The sequence below is a fragment of the Mustela erminea genome, chromosome 10 (assembly GCF_009829155.1).
Source record: "Mustela erminea isolate mMusErm1 chromosome 10, mMusErm1.Pri, whole genome shotgun sequence".
NCBI classification, from domain to species: domain Eukaryota; kingdom Metazoa; phylum Chordata; class Mammalia; order Carnivora; family Mustelidae; genus Mustela; species Mustela erminea.
In genome coordinates, this window is record NC_045623.1 from 94891277 (window position 1) to 94916357 (window position 25081).

General features: G+C 37.2%; 1 protein-coding gene and 1 long non-coding RNA gene across 20 annotated transcripts in view; one reads left to right on the forward strand and one right to left on the reverse strand.

Moving 5' to 3' along the window:
- EIF4G3 (eukaryotic translation initiation factor 4 gamma 3) overlaps positions 1 to 25081 on the forward strand; it is a 343509-nt gene that overhangs the window by 242858 nt on the left and 75570 nt on the right. For 16 of the 19 annotated variants that reach the window (XM_032301982.1, XM_032301966.1, XM_032301968.1 and 13 more), the window contains 5 exons: positions 9335 to 9423; positions 14498 to 14744; positions 18230 to 18363; positions 20376 to 20495; positions 20873 to 20983. In XM_032301982.1, the coding sequence (XP_032157873.1) occupies positions 9335 to 9423; positions 14498 to 14744; positions 18230 to 18363; positions 20376 to 20495; positions 20873 to 20983 (701 nt within the window). The remainder of the gene's footprint in view (positions 1 to 9334; positions 9424 to 14497; positions 14745 to 18229; positions 18364 to 20375; positions 20496 to 20872; positions 20984 to 25081) is intronic. The other 3 variants (XM_032301972.1, XM_032301986.1, XM_032301974.1) reach the window with 1 other exon arrangement.
- LOC116567108 lies at positions 663 to 4502 on the reverse strand. Its single transcript, XR_004276106.1, has 3 exons — positions 4461 to 4502; positions 1199 to 1389; positions 663 to 790 (listed from the first exon to the last, which is right to left on the reverse strand). It is a non-coding gene; the product is annotated as an uncharacterized LOC116567108 (long non-coding RNA).

A 25081-nucleotide genomic window follows, 5' to 3' on the forward strand; every position in this document is an offset into this window, starting at 1 on the left:
GAACTTAGATGTTCTTTGCACCCCTCCAAATATATATGTGAGATGTGATAGATGTGTTAATGAACTAGGTGAAGGGAATTCCACAGTGTGTGCGTCTATCAGATCACCACAATGTACACTTTAAATGTCTTATTATTTGATTTGTCGGTTTTACCTCAACAAAGCCGAGAGAGGCACCTGGGTGGCTCAGTGGGTTAAAGCCTCTGCCTTCAGCTCAGGTCATGGTCCCAGGGTCCTGGGATTGAGCCCCACATCAGGCTCTCTGCTCTGCAGGGAGCCTGCTTCCTCCTCTCTCTCTGCCTGCCTCTCTTCCTACTTGTGATCTCTGTCTGTCAAATAAGTAAATAAAATCTTTAAAAAACAAAAACAAAGCTGAGATATTTTTAAAAGAACAAATTAAACCTAACGGAAATAATAAAGGTAATAGGGAAATTTAAAAAAATAGAAAACAAAAGAATTAGGAAAAAAGACCCATATAATGAAAAAAGCAATTATTGAGAACATTAAAAGGATTAACAAACCAAAATAAAAAAATGTACAAAACTACAGCTTGACTTTTACCTTCACAATATGTAAAGTTAAAGCTGGAAGTAAAAAAGTATGTTTTTTAACTTTACATTTTTACTTTAATTCCAGTTAACATACAGTGTTACATTAGTTTCAGATATACAACGTAGGGATTCAGCGTGGAAATAAAAAAATTTTAGTTGTGTTACAGATGTATGTCTTTGGTGGAATTCTGTTCTAGTACCCTCATTTTGTTTTCCTTTTTTGGTTCCAGCGCTGGACCCTGAACAGACCAGTTTTACTATTTTACTTTTTTTTAATTTACTATTTTGTATTTATATACTATTTTTTTTTTTTAAGATTTTATTTATTTATTTGACAGAGAGAAATCACAAGTAGATGGAGAGGCAGGCAGAGAGAGAGAGGGAAGCAGGCGCTCCGCTGAGCAGAGAGCCCGATGCGGGACTCGATCCGAGGACTCTGAGATCATGACCTGAGCCGAAGGCAGCGGCTTAACCCACTGAGCCACCCAGGCGCCCTTATATACTATTTTTTATTTACTATTTTAACTTAGTTGAAGAAGTCAGAGAAGGGAAGGGAATATGAAGGGTAGCATAATCACCAAGCATTCATACATTTCAGATAGTAACCCCTGAGAAGATGGCTGGAAAACAATGACAGACTGACTTACTCCCTAGTGTTTCTTTTTGTTGACATCTCTAGGTGACCCATCATTCTTACGTATTTTATCCCAATTGTTAGTTTTCTTCTTCACGTACATCTCCATTGTAAAAACTTAACCTTCTCTCCGCTGGGTTTTTTCCTTGCTGTAGCCCAGTTTCTTAGAAGAATCATCAGATTTTCCTAGGTCCTCATAAGGATCTATGGAAGAAAAAAAGACAGATTAGGATCCCTAGCCTCAAGAAACTTTAAATAAAATTCTTGAATATATTGTAATCAGAACGATTTAATGCCAGCTTCTAGGAATTAAAAACCAGGATCCAAAAAAGGGAAAGAATGTGAAAAAATGATAGGAAAGAGAAGAGATTAGAACTGGGTGTTAAGTGTGGGAATTCTGATTGGAAGTTCCATTATTGGAACATTCTACTCTTTATACACAACCCTGTGACAATGTAAGGAGGCCCTTCCCTTACCAGTAGTGAAGTATCTACTCTTTTTTTTTTTTAATATTTTATTTATTTATTTGACAGAGTTCACAAGTAGGCAGAGAGGCAGGCAGAGAGAGAGAATGGAGGAAGTAGGCTCCCTGCTAAGCAGAGAGCCGGATGTGGGACTCAATCCCAGGACCCTGGGATCATGACCTGAGCTGAAGGCAGAGGCTTTAACCCACTGAGCCACCCAGGCGCCCTGTGAACTGTCTACTTTTAATAACTCTTCATAGTGTTGTGTCTCTTCAGTCCAGAGACTCAGACTCTGGACACACTCATCTTAAGTCTTAGAGTTAAGGAGTTCATATTATATTCCAGAAGACTAGAGTGCTAGAAGGGAGACTTTTTATAATTCAGGGTCTCTTTTAAAAAAATATATATATATATATGTGTGTGTGTGTGTGTGTGTAACTCAGGGTCTCTTATCTGGTTGTTATATGGCCACAAGATCTTTAGCTGATTTGTTAATTTTAGGTACTCCTAGACCATCTCATTCTTGTTACTGGATCGTGGGGAAAAAATTAAAACCTCCTTCCAAACCGGAAAATGCTCTTTACAAATGTAGAAAAGAAAGGAAGTAGTTTTATTATTGAATAAGCATTAAGTGAGCATTGTATACAACCCACTAATGAGAATACAGACAGGAGGAATCCTCACCCTTTCCTCAAGCCAGGCAAATACAATTCGTTACATACATGTTCTCAAGATGATAATTTGTCCTCATGTAATAGGACTGTACCAGCACCATTGCTGTTGTATCTAGTTCATCAGGAATTATCTTTGTAGTTGGGGTGTACATCTGTGTTAGTCATTTGTCTTTATCCAGAGGAGAAGTTAAACTTCACATTTGTTTATGATAGCAGGTAGTTGCTGAGAGGAGGCTCGGTGATTGCAAGGAGAGAGATGGCTCCCAGGCTCTTAAGAAAAACATTCCTGAATTACAAAGCTGCCAAGAGTCTTTAGCATCTTAAAAAGATTTACACATATATCAGATGGATAGAGGAATGATTTACAATTACAAGCTTTCTCTAGGCAAAGATCCAAGAAAAGGGAAAGTAAAAAAGGTCTTTTCCCTTTTGGGCACCAGAAAAAAATTGAAATTTTCTTAAATTTGACTTGACTACTGAAGAACTAAGTAATAAGGAAGAAGTGATCTAATAAAGAGAAGCAAGTTTACCAACATGGTATCTTCAGTAAAAGTTGTTTTCAGACTTATATTGCATAGCTAGTGGAATACGTTGGGACTGAAAGTTTGCCTCTCCTATGTAATCACCTCTTTCACATTCTTTTAATCTCTGTGGAGTGATGATGCTTCCACTTTTTGGTATAAAGCAAATGCTGTCAAAGAGCTCCATGAGTTCTCCAAGTCCACAGATCAACAAACATATGTAAAATTTTAACATCTTTGGTAAGATTAACCGGTTTTTTTTTTTTTTTAAAGATCTTATTTATTTATTTGCCAGAGGGAGAACACACAAGCAGGGGGAGTGGCGGGCAGAGGGATAGGCAGACTCCCTGGTGAGCAAGGAGCCCAGGGTGGGGCTGGATCCCAGGAACCTGGGATCATGAGCTGAGCTGAAGGCAGGCACTTAGATGACTGAGCTACCAAGGCATCCTGGAAGAAGATTAACAGTTCTTAATATTTATTTCAGTAATATTTTTATAAAGAGCAGTCCTAAAACCTAGAACAAAACACATCCACTTCAGTCATATAAGATAAAACAAGATTGAAACAATGAGTAAAAATCAGTTTCAAAAGCTTCACTCTTTTATTTCTTCAAATTCAAATTATTTTTATTATTTATAATAAAAGAACAGAGGAAAGCCCCCCATTATTCAAATATTATAGTCCTGCATCTTTTTTTTCAGTTAATAATGAGTCTTAACATTAAAGTTTTCTTCATTTCCTTCCAGACTTTACGTAAGTATTTTACATGTTACAAATGTAATGAATTTTTTATTTTGCCTTTTCTCTTAATTAGCCTAATCTGTTTTTAAGCCCTTAGCCAAATCTAACTAGACCAAAGCCAAATCTTTGCTACTCGAAACAGCTCATAAAAATCTTTGCTGCGACTTGGTCTTGGTCAGTTGCTGCTTCAGCAGAATAATTCCATGTTAAGGTAGACTTCCTACATAGGAAGCTTTTCTTTCTCCCTACTTACTCTTGACAAAAGTGACTTAATAGGGGCACCTGGGTGTCTGAGTGGGTTAAAGCCTCAGCCTTCCACACAGGTCATGATCCCAGGGTCCTGGGATGGAGCCCTGCATCCTCTCTCCCCTCAGCGGGAATCCTGCTTCCTCCTCTCTCACTGCCTCTCTCTCTGCCTACTTATGATCTCTGTAGGTCAAATAAATAAATAAAATCTTTAAAAAAATATATGTACATCTAGCCCTTTTGTAATTATTTACTGCCTATTTTTTTTTATCTTCATGATTTACTTATAAATACCAACCTGTGAACTTTCTTTTACTCAGTTAATAAAAATGTGGTAGATTGAACATACAGGGATTTTGACTAAGTTGATTTGTTATGACAGTTCGTACTGAAAGAGCAAAACTATGAAGGTTTACATTCTTGTTTGCAGTTTAGTTTAAAAAATAAATAAATAAAACTATATAGTGTACATACACTTGTGCCTTTTAAATGCTGCCAAGAAGTTTGGCCAAAATATTCACAATATCTCATAGAACTTTTTTCCAGCTTTATATCTGTCTTAATTTCGTAAGTGTTCCTCAATGGCTGTATCTTACTTTTATGATTAGAAAAAAATACATTTGGGGTACCTGGCTGGCTCTTCTGGTAGAATGTACAACTCTTGATCTCTGGGTCATGAGTTCAAGCCCAACATGGGATGTGGACCCTACTTAAAAATTAAGAAAGAGAGGAAGGTTATAAATATTTTTCTTATAAAACCCTGCATGTTGGAAAATATATATAAGGAACTGACCAATTCCATCCTTTAAAACTAAATTTCTACCCTCCAAGCTCTCCCTGTTTGGGGGAATTTTTCTAAGTCTTAAGGTGAATGATAGTCCGTGTATATGTAGGAATTGTGACTGGCAGGACTAGGAAAAAAAAATACCCTAGATAAAGAAATAGCATTATATTAGTGATAGGAGACATGTGTCATTCTTGCACTTCCTATACCATTTCTGACATCTCTTAGAGTTAAAAGTTCAAATTAGTAACCAGGACTTAACTACTTGGACTTTCTTTAGCACTCATACTCCTGGAAAGAAGAGACAGTATACATTCTAGATCATGTTTTTATGATCTAGATAGCTCTTCAGGATGCATTCTGTGTCTGTCTCTTAACTGCTATTGGTTGTTCTTATGTGATCTATCATTTTACATAGTAGTTTTTCTCAGTATTCTAATTACATCAGGCTTCAGGGAAGACTGTGCAAATTACATTGGTTTAATAAAACTCATTCAACTTATGAATCTTCTCTATTAGCCCCCTTTCTCCAAGCCCAGCATTTGCCTCCTGAGTTGCACATAGTTGTAATAGTTGGATAGTTATTAGCTTTTAATTTGCAAGATTAGCAAATTAGTTGTTATAGTTGGATAGTTGTTAGCTTTTAATTTGCAAGATTAGCACCTTGACTCCAGTAAAGGCCATATAAAAAGTAAATGAACAACAAGGGACTCTTTACAGAGATGATTTGTCAGGCCTTTACCAGTTGTCACAAAAATATATTGCATTGTGCTTTCTTTTTTTAAAATGGAGTGGTTTCTAGTTAAAATAGTTTTGATACAGCACAGTTTTCTGGAGTCTGTATTCTACCTCAGGGGTGAGAGTAGAAAATGGGAACATTTCTAACTCGATGCAGTCTTGGCATAAATTCTAAAACCTCTGTCACGGAAAAGACAAAGAATCTTTCTAAAACCCAGTCATTGGGGGCGCCTGGGTGGCTCAGTGGGTTGAGGCCTCTGCCTTCAGCTCAGTTCATGATCCCAGGGTCCTGGGATCGAGCCCCGCATCAGGCTCCCTGCTCAGCAGTGAGCCCGCTTCCCCCCTCACTCTCTGCCTACCTCTCTGCCTAACTTGAGATCTCTGTCTGTCAAATAAATAAATAAAATCTTAAATTAAAAAAAAATTTAGGGACGCCTGGGTGGCTCAGTTGGTTGGACAACTACCTTTGGCTCAGGTCATGATCCCGGAGTCCTGGGATCGGGTCCCGCATCAGGCTCCCAGCTCCATGCGGAGTCTGCTTCTCTCTCTGACCTTCTCCTTGCTCATGCTCTCTCTCACTGTCTCTCTCTCAAATAAATAAATAAAATCTTTAAAAAAAAATTTTTAAAAATAAAAATAAAAAAAATAAAACCCAGTCATTGGGCTGCCTGAGTGGCTCAGTCGTTAAGCATCTGCCTTCTGCTCAGGTCATGATCCCAGGGTCCTGGGATCGAGCCCCACACTGGGGTCCTTGCTTGGCAGGAAACCTGCTTCTCCCTCTCCCACTTCCCCTGCTTCTTTTCCTTCTCTCACTGTGTCTCTCTCTATCAAATAAATAAAATCTTTAAAAAACAAAGAAACAAAAAAACGCAATCATTAAACTTGTCTGTGTCCCCAGTATTTTCCTGAATTTAAAGCTTAGTCATTTCCTAACAAGAGCATTCAAGGAAAACATCATTTTCCTGCCAATAATGTAAAATTTGCAAAAGTCTTGAAATCATAGTATTGCTTTTTTGTTTACATTTCCTTATTTTGTATTTTAAAGTCATAGAAATTAAATGTGTTTTTAAGAGTTGAGTTCTTATGAAGGATAGGGGAAGCTACTTTAGGTATCTCTAAATTCAGATAATTAAGAATCTCATACAAAGATGATCACCTGTCCAGTGGTGCTTTAATTGAAGACAAGGGGGAAAGAATCCATGTCTTTGTTTTGGGAATGTCAGTATTATATCTTTCACATTGAGCTGCTATTATTTTTTTAGTCAACAAAGTTAAGTGTCCACTCTGTGTAACTATGCTTGGCATGGTGTATGATGCCTTGAAGAGTATTTTCAATAAAAGAATAACCCAGTCGCAGGCTCCCAGCTCCACAGGGAGTCTGCTTCTCTCTCTGACCTTTTCCTCGCTCATGCTCTCTCTCTCTGTCTCTCTCTCAAATAAATAAATAAAATCTTAAAAAAAAAAAAAAAGAATAACCCAGTCAGATCAATTCTTTATAAAGGCCATCCATCAGTATTATATATGATATCTTAAAATAAGTATCAGAGATACTTAGTTAAGAGACCATCTTACGGTAACATTAGTGCGATAATATGGGCCTAATCTAAGGTGTAGGCTTTGGGAATGGACTAGAAAGGAAACAGCAAATCTGAGACAGTGTCTTAAATATAATTGTCTTATTCTAGCTAACTCAGGTTTAATTGTCCTGTAAATCAGAGTTGATGTCTCTGTTTTCCTCCCCACTCTTCTCTCCTCCCCACTGTAGAACACCCAAAGTTTAGTGCACCTCTCCATCAGTAATGGTAGGAAAGGGGATGTATATCATAATCTCTCCAGACACTAGGTATGTGTGTATACCTAGTTTTCAGGTTTTCAAAAGATTGCATATTTCCTAAAAGAAGTGTGTCTTTTCTCTCACTTCATTTTTGAATTATTACTTTATTTTTTTAAGGTTTTTTTTTTTTTAATTTATTTGGCAGACAGATCACAAGTAGGCAGAGAGGCAGGCAGAGAGAGAGAGGGGAAGCAGGCTCCCTGCTGAGCAGAGAGCCCAATGAAGGGCTCCATCCCAGGATCCTAGGATCATGACCTGAGCTGAAGGCAGAGGCTTTAACTCACTGAACCACCCAGGCACCCCTTGAATTATTACTTTAAATCAGAACTTTAAATAGCCACTTAAACAGAGTAACAATTTCTGCTGCATAAGTAGCTTTTTTTAAAGAAAGGTATGTTAAATGTGTTAAATTGTCCATGGAAGAAATGGTTTTTGTGGGGGTTTTTTGTTGTTTTTTGTCTTTTGGATTTTTTTTTTTTTTTATGGTATTTGGTTGTGGGCATGGTTGATACATCCTTGAAAAATAAAGTTTATTTACATCTTTGATTTTTGTTGTTTAGAGGAAACCAGTCCTGGGTGTATATTCGATAGCAAAGAATCCTCCAGAAAGTGGTCTTCCCGTTTTCTATGAATGGAATTTAGAGCTAAATTTATGTATATATGATATAAAATTTAAAATAAAATGTACACGTTTACTAAACTCTCTTAAAAAGGATTCTGCGGTGGAAGAAGAATTAGTCACATTTTGGAGAGATGCACATACAACAGACCGGTTATATAAAATCAGAAGATCCATAAAAAGTGAAGAGACCACTACATGCATACGCACACACATAAACATACATATTCCGTATAAGACTGTGAGAACATAGGAAATTTAAACCTGTGCATGGTTACCACAATCTTAATTCCATACTTTGGGAGAAAAGTTTACTTTGAGTAGATCACCAAAGAAGAATAACAGTGATCTAACGTTTTCTTTTTCGTTATGGTCCGTGAGGGGAAGGGGAAAAAAAAGATTGAGGTGTGTGTAACAAAGAAGATTTACAATAGTATTTTTTATGATGGTGCAATAATTTTGAGAAGAATGTTAAATATTTCTTTTTCCTTGTTCCGCAGAACAGTGTAAGTGTTCATATTCTGCTGTTCTTCTGAAAAAGAGTAGGTTGTCCAGAGAGATTGGTTGGTTTTACTTAATGAACTATCTTATATTCCTGTAGAGAAACAGTACAGGGAAACTTTCAGCTTTGTGTTTATTGACTTCTGATGATGTCTGTATTTGTTAAGTGGCTTTCCGTGGGCTCTTCTCCCTACCTATCTGCCCGTCATACCTCACTTCTATCTATTGACTCATGTGTTGACTTCTGTAGACTCCTTTTTATATATTCTATTTGCTATCTGATGTTTAGTCTTTAAATTGTACATCCAAATGTTGAACGATTTTGTGAAATTTGCAAGCCAAATAAATATTTTAAAATCCTTTTTAGACTTAATTTCCCAAATAGAACTTCTGATCCAATATAATCAGTAAAAATTAGATTGTCTCTTGATTTTCTCCTCAGCGGTGTGGATGACTAGACTGACAGTATTGTCTGAAATGAGAACTAATGGTTTTAGAAGTGCTGCCTAGCTAGTGAAATCTTAATCAGAGTATTGCTTTGTTGTCGAGAAAGCTTTGAAAAACAGAAGCTGGAATTTGATATGTTTGCGACTTAAAGGAAGCTTAGATATCACCTAATCTCATTCCCCTCTTTATAGTTAAATGTGCAGGTGCCTGAGAAGTGTGACTTGCTTTCAGTCACATAGTTAATTAATAATAGAAGCAGACCCCAAGTCTAGAATTGGCTGGTGGGCCAATTTCTTGTATAGATACTGAATTATGTATCCTAACCATGAAATAGGAAGAACCTAGGACAGTGGTTGGAAGGCTGTATGTGCTGATGTGACCAGTTCGTGCCTAAGACATGTGCTGGTGCAGTCTCTGGGCCACAACCACACAGTTGTTCACTTGATCATTCAGCTGTTTCTTCCATATGGGTGAAGCCCTCTTGTGTTCTGCTAAATTTGAATGCAGGTATCATTTTAGACTCGGTATTTCCAAACATGACTTTGCAGTGGGAAGTAATGGCCCTGATCTTGTATTTCAGCTCAGACAGCTGTAACCGCACCAAAGATGTGGAAGAAACCAAAAGATCGGACCCGAACCACTGAAGAGGTGTTAGAGGCAGAAGTGGAGGTAAGGGACAAAGTAAATCTCTTTCTTTAGCTTATCTTTAGAGTAGTGGTGCCATTTCCCAAGACAAGTGTGGGTTTATATCTCTTTTTTGAGATACTGTTTTTCAAACAAAATGTGATATATCAAGCTCAGAGTCTGATTGTTTTGGTCCACCTACAGAATTTTTAAAAGATTTTTGATACCATTTTCAGTTTCATCAGAGTCTTGTCTGTCTTTCCAAATGCGTATTCTAAAATGGCAAAAGTGAGTTACTGCTTAATTTTTGGTTAATTTCCCAACCCCCTCAATTGAATTTTTCCTTCTGTTAACAAGATGGAAAAACTACTCTGGTAAACAAAAATAGGTGGGTACTAAGGAAGGCACGTATTGCATGGAGCACTGGGTGTGGTGCATGAACAATGGATTTTGGAACACTGAAAAAGAATAAAATTAAATTTTAAAAAATAGAAACAGTTTTTTCAAATACTGAGTAGCAGTGATGGTAGAAATTATCGAGTGCATTTAGAGAAATTCATTTTGCAAATGTCATCTTTTAACTGCATCGCCGTAACGTGACTTTTCACATGTGATTTATCTGTTTGAACTAAACCGTGCCAGATTTTGCTGTAGGTTACAGCATAATAGGAGACCATGTAAGAAAGAAACAAGGGTAGAGTTATCAGTTTCATAGTCTATAATCTCAGTATCCTTAGTGCTATGTCCCGCTATGTACTGAAGCTTACAAATGAAGAGTAATCTAAAAATTCTGTACGTTGCTTTTTTCCTTTTAAACTCTTAACATCTACTTTATTAAAGTAATTTTTCTTAAATGCATAAGGTGATAACATTAGAATATACAGATTATTTTAAAGTGACTTTAAATACATTTGTTTCAAAAGGCTTTTCTCTCTAGTTATAATTCTTACCCTTTCCAAGCAGTTCACAGTACCCCTTTGTTACTTCCCCCTGTCCTGTCACTAGTCTTACATGATGCCCTACTGATGTCACAGTTAGTCCCATAGCAACCACTAAAATGTTTCATTAAAGTGATTGTAGTGTGGTTATCAGGGGATAAGAATTGGCAGGAAGTTGTAGAGGTGCAAATAGTTGATGCACTTGTCTTGCAGCTGAATAAGAAAATGTTGCTCCTACAGAGAATAAAATACCTTCCAGAGGCAGGGGAATCTCATACATTCCTGGTATGGCTGTAAGAGCTTCATAAACTGGTTTCTCTTTAGATTCCACTATTTTTATTCATTTTCTTCTGTTATACTTCATATTCCTTTCCTAGATTTCTAAGCATTATTGAATATTAAATGGGTAGGCCACCACTACTGCAAATATTCATCCTCTTCTTTAGGTCAGGGGTTGGCCAACATTTCCTGTAACAGTCCAGATAGTAAATAGTTCGAATTTGTAGACTAAATGATCCCTGTCACAATTTCTCAGCTCTGTTGCTGTAGCCCAAACACAGCCATAGACAATGTATAAATGAATGACTGTGACTATATTCCAGTAAAACTTCATTGATAGACATTGAAATTTGAATTGCCTATAATATTCATGTGTCATAAAATATTCTCCTTTGAAATTTTTTCAGTGACCACAAATACAGAAACCATCCTTTCCTTGCACACTGTACAGATATGGGATGAGCCACGTTTGACCCATGACCCATAATTGGCTAAAGCCCACTTCAGATTGTTATTCTTCGGACATGAGAACTGTTTTAACTTATTCTGAATCAGTCACTTTTTTCTTTACCTTATAGTTTTAAGGTATAATTAAAAAGAATTTGATTGTTTGCACCCCCTTCCCCCAGAAATCCAATTCCTTGTCTTTCCTGTAGTTGAACATTTATTATAGTAGTTTAGTGCATACTGGTTGTCATTATCTTTATTTTCACTGATCCTTAAGCTCTCCTTTTCTTAACACATTTTTCTCAGCCTTTAAAAGAATGTTTCAGATATTAGCATATTAGGTTATATATTTGGTTGTTATATCGTTGCAAATATTTTATCAAATTCTATAAATTATAGCCTAGAAGGGTAACATGAAGGGTGAGTCATCTTAAAATTGCTGATCAAGGCATCTTAAAACTTGTTTTAAAATTGTAGGATATTGGGTGCCTGGGTGGCTCAGTGGGTTAAGCCACTGCCTTCGGCTCTGGTCATGATCTCAGGGTCCTGGGATCGAGTCCCGCATCGGGCTCTCTGCTCAGCGGGGAGCCTGCTTCCTCCTCTCTCTCTCTGCCTGCCTCTCTGCCTACTTATGATCTCTCTCTGTCAAATAAATGAATAAAATCTTTTTAAAAAAATTGTAGGATATTTCATCAGTTATTAACATACATAGTGGTCTGGTCTGACTTTCTGGCACTTTAAAACTCATGAGTTAAATAGGCAGTTTTATCAACTAAATTCACCTTTGACAGTCCAGCCAATAATGTGTTTCCTTTCTTCAGTTATAAGTTCATTTAATAGGGCTTCATCCAGCTAAATAACGCAGCTCATTTGGTGAGTCCCTTGAAAAATATGCTAACAGTTGGGGCGCCTGGGTGGCTCAGTGGGTTAAGCCGCTGCCTTCGGCTCAGGTCGTGATCTCAGGGTCCTGGGATCGAGTCCCGCATCGGGCTCTCTGCTCAGCAGGGAGCCTGCTTCCTCCTTCTCTCTGCCTGCCTCTCTGCCTACTTGTAATCTCTCTCTGTCAAATAAATAAATAAATCTTTAAAAAAAAAAAAAAAAAAGAAAGAAAAATATCCTAACAGTGTGCCTCAGACAGCTCAATGATTTTGTGTTCTCTGAATTATGGTTTGTCATTCATGGAACCAAGTTTCTTCATACTTCTTTTTCCAGTTAGAAATTAACTTTTCCAAGTAATACATTCTCTAATTATACCCAGTAGATTTTCTTTTGCTGATTTTAGGTACAGAGAAGAGGACATAATAAATTTTTTTTCCACTAAAATAACATTTTTCTTCATTTTGTAAGCTCTGAAAAAAGAACTCTCTATAACTGTATAATGTAGCTATACTGCTCTTTGGTAAGTTTAAGTAACAGTGACAGACTCTCATAACAAATTATTAAAAGATCTTCGTGATGATCTGTACTTAATTAGAAGGTGGCATTGCAAGGTCATTATAAGTTAGACTACAATAGAATATAGAATAAGAAAATGGAAATTTGTTGATTCGTGATTTAAACTTGGGAGTTTGGTTTTTTCTCAAACTTTAAAAGATGTTCATTCTGTGCCATGTTTCAAAAAGAAATTATTTCAACCTGTATTTTCTTGAAATTTTTATATCTTTCTTTTGATGGTTTCCATACTATGTTTTCCTGTTGGGCGAGTAGAGAAAGCACACATGCACACACAGTGTGGGTGTATGTGTGTCCATGTTTGCATGAACTTTTTGTGTTCATCATGGAAGCAAGTCCTCAAAACCATCGGTTTCTGTAGACATTTTGTTTTTATTTTTTTTTTAAGATTTTATTTATTTATTCGACAGACAGAGATCACAGGTAGGTAGAGAGAGAGAAAGGAGGAAGCAGGCTCCCTGCTGAGCAGAGAGCCCGAAGTGGGGCTCGATCCCAGGACCCTGAGATCATGACCTGAGCCGAAGGCAGAGGCTTGAACCCACTGAGCCACCCAGGCACCCCAGTAGACAGCATTTTAAAATTTTGTCTTTTCCCATGATCTGATGTATGTTAGAAGAAAATTGACTGGTAGTATACCCGTTAATAATATTTCACTTGTGTAAGAAAGTAGGATTTTTAACTCTTTAATCTTTTGGAAAAACAGTTTTATGAATCAGTTGGGCATAACCACTTGCTTGTGTATGTGACATTCTTTTATACAATCCTCTGTTGAAAGAATTCAGCAGAGCCTCTATTTTTTCTCTCCTAGCATGAATTTATCGGTTTAGAATGTCTATTTCCTCTGAGTGCTTCTTCCAAAGGCTTGTTTTTTAGAGTGCTTACCCTTCATGGTAAAGAAAGACATAAAGTTCATGAGAACTGCCTCAGGGAATTTTGATAGTTCATATATGGTCCTCAAGGAATTTTTTTTAAAAGATTTTATAGAGAGAGTGCATGTGGAGGGAAGGCCAGAGGGAGAGAGAGAAGAGATTCCCAAGCAGATTCTGCACTGAGCAAGAATTCTGTCACGGGCCTTCATTCCATGACCCTGAGATCATGATCTGAGCCAAAACCAAGGGTCAGGTGGTGGTCAAAAATCATCTGGTGAATAACTTCAATTCTATTTTGCTTTTTAAAAATAGGATGCGTCAGCAGTGCCTTGGTGACACAGTTGAGCGTCCCACTCTTGGTTTTGGCTCAGGTTGTGATCTCAGGGTCTTAACGATTCAGCCCTGCATCCGGGTTTGTGCCCAGCGCAGGATCTTCTTGAGCTTCTCTGCCTCCGTCCCTGCCACTTGTGTGTTTTCTTGCTCTCTCAAAAATAAATAAAAATAAATCTTCAAAAAATAGAAATAGGATGCACCAGAACCCAGATTTCTCCCTCCGTAGAGGACTACATGCCAAGCACTTTTCTATACATAATTTGAATAAGGTTACAACCACAGAGAATTCCAGGAACCAATAAACAAGGTAGATTTTAATTAACAAGTGTCCTCCTTATAAAATGAGAGATGTTCAACTTTGCAGGACCTAGATACTTTATTCATCAAACTCTCCATTTAGCAACAACAGGAACACAAAAAATACCTTCTAATGTTTCTTTTTATATTTGCTGAGCCTTAATGGCAAGGGTAGGAGTGCTTGATTTAGATTTCTGACCAGGACTCTTTCATGTCCAACAAGTGCAAGGATTAACAGTTCTTTCCATTCTAACCTTCGGTACATTTAGATGTCATTAGTCATGTTAAAGCATTTCAGTAGCCATGTGACTTGTCTTCTCTATGCCAAGAGATGAAATGAGAAAAGTGTTTTAAATAAACTTAGCATGCTAGTACCATATGCCGAACACAGACATCCTTTTTTTGAATGATGTTTTTGTTTGCCTTTTGAGGGGATAGGTACAGGTTTTCATGCATATTTACATGGCAAAAATCATGTAACCTCTGTGTTCACTTATGCTTTAGCCTAAAGCTGAAGAGGAGCTTTCAGGTGACAAAGTACTTGAATCTGAACAGGATAAAATGAGCCAAGGGTTTCATCCTGGAAGAGACCCCTCTGACCTAAAAAAAGTAAAAACTGTGGAAGAAAATGGAGAAGAAGCTGAGCCTGTACGTAATGGTGCTGAGAGTATTTCTGAGGGTGAAGGAATAGATGCTAATTCAGGCTCCACTGATAGTTCTGGTGAAGGGGTGACATTCCCATTCAAACCAGGTAAGTGTATCCCTGCCTTCCTGTGCATGTGTTCCCTTCTCACTTTCACTGTTCTAACCTTACAGCAATGTTGTCTCTTTGTAGAGAGATATTGGATGGAAGATAAGAGGCTCATCACAGCATAATATTTACAGAATAGATTAGCAGGCATAAGTTAGTGACTAGCAAATCCAGGGAGTTCTCTGTTGACGGAAGTGATATCTGATGCCGTATTCTGCTTTTACAGGCATTGGAAGAGCAGCTGGCAGAAGATAACGCTCAGTGCTAGGCCAGTGGAATTCAACAAGAGGAATTTAATTTTACTTAGTTTAATTGAAAGGGCTGTTTCAGTGCTCTTTTGTGCTCATCATTTCACAAGCCTTTAACACTTACCCTTATTACATGTAACACACTCACATTTTTCACTCTATTCTCTTTTTAAAATGTTGGACTGTAGGGGGCCAGCTGGCTCAGTCAGTAAAACAAGTGACTCTTGATCTCAGGGTCATGAGTTCAAGCCCCACGTTGGGCGTGGAGCCTACCTAAAAGGAAGAAATGAAAAAAGAAACAAAAAGAATTTTAAAATGTTGGTTGTAACTCACTGATTTCACAAGAGAAATTTGTTGACAGAAATCACTCTGTGGAACTGAACTACAATCATCAGAAGCAGTGTGACTAGCTTATTAAGCACATGCAGTATGAGACATGCCCTGTGGAGCACATGATGAGCCTTGGAGGCTCTTTCATCTTCAGGCACCATCAAGTCCATGAAAGTCTGTTCCAATCCTATATAAATATGATTGACTTTGAAATTTTCAGAGTGATGTGGCATGGACATGTGGGGGAAGATGGTTCATTTGATAGAAAGTTTGGGATAGGTACAACTTTTTTCATAGTCTGCGAAATCTGAGTGACTTCTATGTGAGATTGGATTTGAAAGCAGAATATCAGACATCAAAAATAATCTTAGACAAAAATTAGTGATGTACAACCAACATTTTTTAACATGGAGAATAAAAAATTGTCAGTGCATTACAGGAGCAAGGGCAAATATTGTTTTAAGAAACTTTGATTTCTTTTATTTAATCTGTATTTGTTCTAAAAAAAACTTTAAAAATTGTATTTGTTCTGAGTCATAGAGTCATTATATTTCTTATTGGGAGTTGTAGTAAGAAATGTTTGAAAGTCATTGATAGATACCACCACCTTAATAAACTGATCTTTTCACTACCAGTAAACTGCTGCCAATGGGCTTTATGAAATTGTAGGGGTATGTTATAGTAAAATTTTCTTTTAACTTTAGGACTCAGTATACTAAAATTCTAAAGATCTAGGCTTGTATTATATCACGAAGAACTTGTGGCTACCCCAGTCCTTTAGTAGACTGAGACACTATTGTCATCCATAGGAGTGAGTGTGTGTGTGTGTGTGATGTGTTTTTGAGTAAGCTTTATGCCTAGCATGAGGCTCAAATGCATGACTCTGAGTCCCGTGCTCTGCTGACTGAGCCAGCCATACGCCCCCTGTCAGTTATATTTTTATCCTTTGGCAAGGAAAAGGTACCCAACCATAGGCCCCAACTATATTGAACAACTAAATTTTGATATACCCTTGCAGTAATTGGAAAATAGCAATTACAATTTTATTTTTTTTTAAGATTTTATTTATTTATTTGGCAGGGAGATAGAGCACAAGTAGCCAGAGCACCAGGCAGATGGAGAGGGAGAAACAGTCTCTCTCCTTAGTGGGGAACCCAACATGGGCTTGATCCCAAGATCCTGAGAATGTGACCAGAGCCGAAGGCAAATGCTTAACTGACTGAACCACCCAGGCTCCCTGCCAGTTTAAAATTTAGATCCCAGTAAACTGCCTGCCTTTTAATGAATATAAGAAGATAATAAGGATTTGGTTGAAAATATCTACAGTGTTCTCACAGACCATCATGAGTCTATCACCTATATATTAAGAATCACTAACCTAAAAAAGGACCCAAAGAACTATCGTGAAGTGATCTTGGGGCCTGATTTTGATCAGAGTTTTGTTAATTAAAAAAAAAATACTGTGACTTGCTTTCCTTATCCAACAAAAATTTCAGGAAATTCTCCAACTTTATATAATGAGATTAGGATTGTGAGAAATGATAGCTATAACAATAGTCATAGTAGCAAAGTGAGTGCTATGGCAAAAAACTAATTTGAAATTAATATTAAAAATATTATTATTGGTGGGAATAACGATAGTGCCACTGCTATGGAAAACATTATGGGGGTTCCTCAAACAATTAAAAATAGAGACACCGTATGACCCTGTAATTCTGCTTTTGGGTATTTACCCAACGAAAACAAAAACAGAAATTTGAAAAGACATCTGCATCCCTATGTCTATTGCAGCATTATTTACAATAGCCAAGATCTGTAAGCAGCCTCAGTGTCCACTGATAGATGAAAGGATGGTGAAGATGTGTGTATATAGATGTGTTTTTGCATGCATGGTGTACCCACACACGGTGGAGATTACTCAACCATAAAAAAAGAATGAAATCTAGCCATTTCCAACAGTGTGAATGGATCTAGAGGGTATTGTGCTTAGTGAAATAAGTCAGACAGAAAAAAATCAAATACCATATGATTTCACCGATACATGGAACCTAAAAATCAAAACAAAAACAGAGACAGAACAACCTGTGATTGCCAGAGGATAGGTAGATGTGGGTGGGCAAAAAAAGTAAATGGATTAAGAGGGTCAGACTTTCAGTTACAAAATAAATAAGTCACAGGGATGAAAAGTACAGCATAAGGAATGTATAGTCAGTAATATTGTAATAACTTCATATGGTGACAGGTGGTTAATACACTTACCATGGTAAGTGAGCCTTTTGTAATGTATGCAATTGTCAAGTGACTATCTTGTATATCTGAAACTAATACAATATTTTGAATCAACTATACTTCTAAATAAAAACTAGTTATATAATATATATATATAATATATATAATAAAAACTATACTACTAAATAAAGTAAACCATGGTCGGGGGAAAAATCATATATAGCTGGTTAGCCTTTTCAGAATCTAACAAGTTATTTGTATTTGTTTTGTATCCTTTTGCCTTTTTTTCCCTCCAAAATAGCATTTCCAAGTGAACAACCGAAGTCTCCTTTTACGTGAAACCAAAGAGTATTATAGATTCCTTATTTCTGAGGTATTTTAAGGCTTGGTAGTTTATCTAATGAGTATTATTACATGTTTCTGGCCAAAGGCTGTCTAATGTGTATATTAAGTGGTTTCTGTAGCAATTTCAGATTACAGGCTAATGGTATTCAGAAGGGATCAAGGAACATAAGACAGTTTAAAATTTTTATATGACATTTTTCTGACAGTAGCTCAGTGTTTGCTTTGTATTTTAGTCTATGACAGGTAAAGTGAATATTGGAATCCAGTTTGAACTCTTAGGCGTTATCCATATAATGACCCTAGAGACTTTTTTGTCTGCATCTCTTTTTCTAGATTCCTGGAAGCCTGCTGACACTGAAGGCAAGAAGCAGTATGACAGGGAGTTTTTGCTGGACTTTCAGTTCATGCCAGCCTGTATACAGAAACCGGAGGGCCTGCCTCCCATCAGTGATGTGGTTCTTGACAAAGTAAGCTGTATTCTCAGAGAAAGCTCTGTCTTTCTACAAGGAACTGGATTCAGTTATCAGTACAGATGTGTGAAGTATGAGTAGTTTTTAGGAATTGTAAGCCTGTATGTATTTTTTTTTTTAAGATTTTATTTATTTATTTGACAGACAGAGATCACAAGTAGGCAGAGAGGCAGGCAGAGAGAGAGAGGGAAGCAGGCTTTCTGCGGAGCAGGGAGCCCGATGCAGGGCTCGATCCCAGGACCCTGAGATCATGACCCGAACCGAAGGCAGCAGCCCAAACCACTGAGCCACCCAGGCGCCCCAGCCTATATGTATTTGAATTAAAATATATAATGTTTAAGTCTTAGAGTTTTCCTACATATTGTTGGATTCGGGGTTTATTGTGGATTACTGGAACTTTGGGGTTTGGTGCATATTTGAGTGGTGTTGTTTTAAAATTCATTCATTGCCTGCTTATTATTGCTATTGCATAGTGTTGTAAAAAATGTGTGTCTGCTGGGCTAATACAGCTAAAGGGATATGGAGCTCTTTTGTTCACTGTTCTAGAATTCCATTATGGAGTTAGAATGGCATTGAGGACAGGTCAGATGCCTACAAGTGTATTTGGCAAATCAAACAAGTGGTAATCAGCATAATTTGAATAATGTTATATCTCAAAATTTCTCTAATAAATACTTATAGTGATTACTTTTCAGTTTTGGCAAATAAGTAGGCATCTTTTCTTTTTACATCTGAGCTTAATAGTGCATATAGGAAATTAGTACAGTATTTATTTTGTCTTTATTAAGTTAAAAAGAGTAGACTCAGATGTGTAGCTGCCCAAGTGATTTTATGTCTCTCAATGATGAACCAGTGATGATGACAGAGCTTAAAATATTTTTGTTTTGAAGAGAAAATATTAGTCCTTTTTGAAGCATAGAGGGTAACTGTCTTTCAGAACGAGATCTACCTCTTTTTGAGATTTCCAGCAGCTGCTTATTCAATCCCTATGTATATTACTCTCTTTAAAGCAACAAGGGTATGTAAAACCCACCCTCTAAACAGTCTCAAATTAGCACTACCGTAAGTGCCCAAAAGAGAAGACTTAGATACCAAGAGAAATACATACCCACCCTCTAAACAGTCTCAAATTAGCACTACCGTAAGTGCCCAAAAGAGAAGACTTAGATACCAAGAGAAATACATACCCACCCTCTAAACAGTCTCAAATTAGCACTACCGTAAGTGCCCAAAAGAGAAGACTTAGATACAGTCTTCTCTTTTGGGCACTTACGGTAGTGCTAATTTGAGACTGTTTAGAGGGTGGGTTTTACATACCCTAAATTGAGTTATCATCTAGAAGATATTCTTTGTTGTCTCCCTACCTTACTGGTTTTTTACTTCACCCAGTTACTAGTTGATTTCTCCCTGAGCTACTTCACTTTGTTTCATCTGCCATCACAATACATGCCTATACAAAGCCAGATAGCTCCAATTAACAAGGTGGATTGAGTGAGATTTTTAAAATATCTCCTTTAGAGACTTACTATTCACTGAGAATATTTGCTTTGCTAACCATAAAACAACAGCACATGGTGATTCACAGACCTGTACCCCTGGGGATAAAAATATATGTTTATTAAAAAAAAAAACACAGCACAATTGACATAAATGATAACAGGATTTTTCAAAGCAAGTGCTCTGATGTCCTGGTGAATATCCTGGAAAAAATTCCCTCATTTGTCCCTACTTCATAGGATCTTACAGATTTTCTTGAGCCGTTCTGCTGGTCTTTGAGTGTCTGTTGAGCCAGTCTACTTACTATGTCTAGCCTCTCCTTGGAAATTTTAGGCCTAATCACTCCCAGGAATAAGTCCAGAGATGCTTCCATGGTTCAGATTGGACTTCACTGCTTCAGAAAACCAGTGTTCGTCATTTCAGTTGACATAACTTTTCAGTCTAAGTTTTTACTTTCTGGGTACTGAGTGTTCTGAAACTTGTGTTAAGCTTTCCTTTGCTTCTTCATGCAGATCAACCAACCCAAATTGCCAATGCGAACTCTGGATCCTCGGATTTTGCCTCGAGGACCAGACTTTACTCCAGCCTTTGCAGATTTTGGAAGGCAAACCCCTGGTGGAAGAGGCGTACCTGTAAGTGCAAGTTCCCTACAACCCAGTTAGTTAGAAATTGTTAGAGACTTCATGACAACTTGTCTAATGGCAAGAGAGCGGCATTTTTTCGTTGATTCCTCTAACCAAGAAGACGTAGAAGAGGTGAAGACTGTCTTTTTTTCCAACTAATATTAAAGCAAATAAAGAATACACTGAGTTGTTTTTACCTGAGAGAAACTGGTCTGCATTAATTTGGTCTTGATTTTTTTACATATTTTTTTCAATTGAACTGCAGATGGGTTAAAAATAGAGCTAACCTTAAATAGGATTCCTGCTTTATTTTGAGGTGTCCTGATATAGTTGAGATCTCTGATGACATTCGGCTAATGGTCATCTCTTTGTCTTTGTTTCTACAGATTTGCAAAGTGCAGAGCAGGCATGGATTGCCAATTCTGGAACAGAGCAAAGCCCCAGCTTGTACTCCACTGGCGATGTCGCACCCACCCCTGAAGAGCCTGCCTCTAGGGGTGCGCTGAATCCTTTTTTTTTTTTTTTTTTTTTTTTTTAACAATAGTCTCTGGTGTTATGATATTTTCTGTTTTGTTTTTCTCACTTACTGTAGGTTGTGAAGTCACTATATGAACACATGACATGTACAAAAGAGTGCAGTGTTGGTATACTGCAGGTTGCACTTACACCCCCATTGGCAGGCTCTTCAGCGGTAGAAGTGACGTCACCAGTGGAGTTATGCTGGGGCACTGCGCTGTGCAAGATGTGGCAGGCTGTGCCTACTCCCTGCTTTGTAGACTTGCAGAAAGCATGGGGGAAGGTTGCCAGTGATGTGAATACCTGTTTTTCCCAAATTGGAGTGGTACAGAGAGCACTTAATTTAAACTTCTGGAGGAGCTTGGAGTTTGATGTACATTTGCAAATCTACTTTATTTTGTTTGTAAAAATACTTTTATTTAAGGTGACACTTTTTATTTTTCCCATCACCTTTTTATTTCTGGAGTGGCAACTTTTGAAACCTGCTTTGGAATAAGACTGTACACATCAGGAAACAAATGTCACTTTGTAGATATTTGAATTATTTGTTGTTTGCCTGCAGCCAAATACTAATTAAAAATACTTCAGTGCCTATAGTGCAGTGAAGGCTTTGTAAAACCTATAGAAAATCTCCTTAATTTGAAGCATGTTATTTATTGAGCATTACCATCTTAACAATATCTCTGTGTGTGATTTTCTATTCTCACCCAGATTGGAAATTTAATCTTTATTTTCTGTATACTAAATTAAAATTTTTCTCAAGTTTTAATTATCTCACCAGAAAGTCTTAGAGCGCAGCTTTCTAGAAACCATTTGATACCTTATTTTTCAGCATTATTTCCCTTTTTGGTAGTGTAAAGTTGTGTTTCTATTAGTGTTTTTTTTGTTTTTGTTTCGGTTTTGATATATATCTTTGCTTCGCCAAACACTGGAAATAATGTTGATGCCATTTTTTATTAGTTTCAGGTTAACAACATCTGTCATTATCATATTGCTCTGTTTTGTTCATATGTCACTCAAAGAAGGTATGATTTGATGCGTCTCATCTTCCAGTGTATACGGCCACTTTACATCACCAGCTTGCTATTGTTTAGTAACTAGGTATAGCAAAAAGGAAGTGCGATGGACTGAGAATAAGCTATGTCTCTTTTATAATATTGAAATTAGAAAATGAATTTTAAAATTATCACAATGTGTCTTTGCCCACTAATCTACCTACTTACATATGTAAATGATTTATTTGGTACCAAGAAATATGATTGGAAATGAGCCATTATGAGGAATTTGTAATGTCTCCAAAAGAGTTAGCTCTAGTTATTTCACTTTCTTTAAATAGCTCTGTCAGGTGACACAAGCTAATTTTTAAGTAAAATTGTCATCTGTCAGAGTAATACTGATATGTTAAGCCTAATGCAAGTATTTATTCTTCCAGCATCTCCCACAGCTAACAAACATGCTCCACTTAATTTTATCCTGCTTATGTTGGTATGTTGTTGTGGATTCAAATGGGAATTTCATAGGATATAGCTATGTAACATGTAAAGGAACAGTTAATAATGCTGTTTGGAAAAAAAGAAGCAGTCTTACTCTTCATCGTTTTTGGTACCATACCTCTAATAATTTTTCCCAGCCTCCCAATTGGCTTATAAATGATTACCATCCAAAGATCTTAAGATCTGCTAGACTTAATTTTTCATGGTGTGGCTTAAGTAACTGTGACTCCTACTATAAACTTTTCTGCAAGAGACTTATTAAAAGTGGGTAGCAATTGTTTTAACATGTCATGTGCAGTTATGCAACATTTTCAAGCATAAAGGTCTTTTGATGGATAGTAATGTATAGATCTGTTGGAAGCACTCAGGCAGTATCCTCTCTCTACCTTTTTAAAAGTCGAATTACTTAGCAAGTGTGATGTAAATTTTTTTTTTAATTTTTTAAAGATTTATTTATTTATTTGACAAGGAGAGAGAGACAGTGAGTGAGGGAACACAAGCTGGGGGGAATGGGAGAGGGAGAAGCAGGCTTCCCGCTGACCAAGGAGCCCAATGCCTGGCTTGATCCCAGGACTCTGGGGTCATGACCCGAGCCCAAGGCAGATGCTTAAGGACTGAGACACTCAGGCGCGCCTGTGATGTTACTTTAAATGGTAATCTGGGCAGACATCACAGAAAGCGCCCCAAGAGACATGTATTGAAAGAGAGACAGTGGAGCGAGACTAGTAATTTACCATTCATATTTATTTCAGTTAGCTTTGAGGTTAGCTGAGCTTTTTTTTTTTTTTTTTTAAATTATTTATTTATTTATTTGGCAGAGAGAGGTAGAGAGAGGAAGCACAAGCAAGGGGAGCTACATGTAGGCAGAGGGAGAGAAAGAAGCAGGCTCCTCACTGAGCGGGGAGCCCTATACGGGGCTCGATACCCGGAACCTGAGATCATGAACTGAACCGAAGCCAGACACTTAACCAACTGAACCACCCACGTACCCCTAGCTGAGCTATTATAATAATTATTATATTATAATAAAAATTCTACGGGCAGAGAGGTTTCCTGAGGTTATATCATCCTTCCCTTTCTCCATAATCCCTTTAAAACATGGTAGGATGGTTATTGGTCCTGTTGGGGTAAGTTTAATGTTATAGTCTATGAGATAGGAGCAATGTATATTGATCTCTAAAACAGAGATGGGTATGGCTTTTTATTTAATACATTTAAGAAAAATATATGAGAGAAGGTAAAAAAAAAAATTAAAACTCAGTTCACCTGGAAAAAAAATGCATCTCACTAGTTAATCAATGCCAGAAAGATTTTTTTAAAAGATTTTATTCGTTTATTTGACCGAGTGAGCGAGCATAAGCAGGAGAACAGTAGAGGGAGAGGAAGAAACACGCTCCCCGCTGAGCATGGAACCTGATGCAGGGCTTGATCCCAGGATCCTGGGATCATGGCTTGAGCCAAAGAGAGATGCTTAACCATCTGACCCATCCAGGCACTCCAATCAATGCCAAATGTTGATGTTTCATTTGAGTTGTCACATTTTTGGATCCTGAGCACATTATACCTTAAAATTCTTCTGCCAGACAGGGAGTTCCTCTTCCAGTCAGGATTGTCTCTCCTTTAAGCAAGGAGACCAGGCTCATTTTTATATATGTACACTTCATAACTCTTTAATTTCATGTGTGTTTAGTAAATAAATCATTCATTATATATGGTGCATCTTTTGAAGGATGCCGTAAATTTGATAGTTTGTATTAAGCTTTCCACATGCTCACACACACACCAAAGAACATGAAATGTTTAAGGTTAATATATCAGTATAGATAGCACTTTTTTATATAAAAATTTTTTTTAATTTTATTTACTTATTTGACAGAGAGAGACACAGCGGGAGAGGGAACAGAAGCAGAGGAAGTGGGAGAGGGAGAAAGAGGCTTCCCGCTGAGCAGGGAGCCTGATGCGGGGCTCAATTCCAGGACAGTGGAATCATGACCTGAGCCGAACGACTGAGCCACCCAGGCGCCCCTAGATAACATTTCTTTAAAAATTTCTTTTTCTTCTTTTGTATTGATGATAACTTACCTAGTTTTTAAGGTCCTTTTATATGTCTTATATCCCTGATCCTCATAATATAACTTCTGTGGGTAGGACTGGCATTTAATGTATGAGAAAGCCTACGTTTAACAAAGTTCAGAGACCTGCTCACAGTAACTTTGCTCATAAGTAGCAGAATTGAACAGTCCTTTTGTCTTCTAATCTGCCTTTTTTTCTGCTGTAACATACTCTTTCCAGACACTGATGTTCCACATAATGATTTCATTTTCAGAGTATAAGCATGAGTACATTAGAGATTAATTTATTAAGTGTGTAAAGCATTTATAAGTCTAATAGATCTGGTGAAGACTCAGTATTCTCGGTTAAATATTTGTGAACAATATCTTATTATATGCAATGAACCAAATAATTTTCAAGGTTGTCTTGGGAGCTTGCACATAGGTTATAATACCGATTTTTTATTTGGGACTAACAGCTTATGTTAATCTTTTTAATACTTACTTTCCTTTGAAACGTTGTTACCTATTTAGT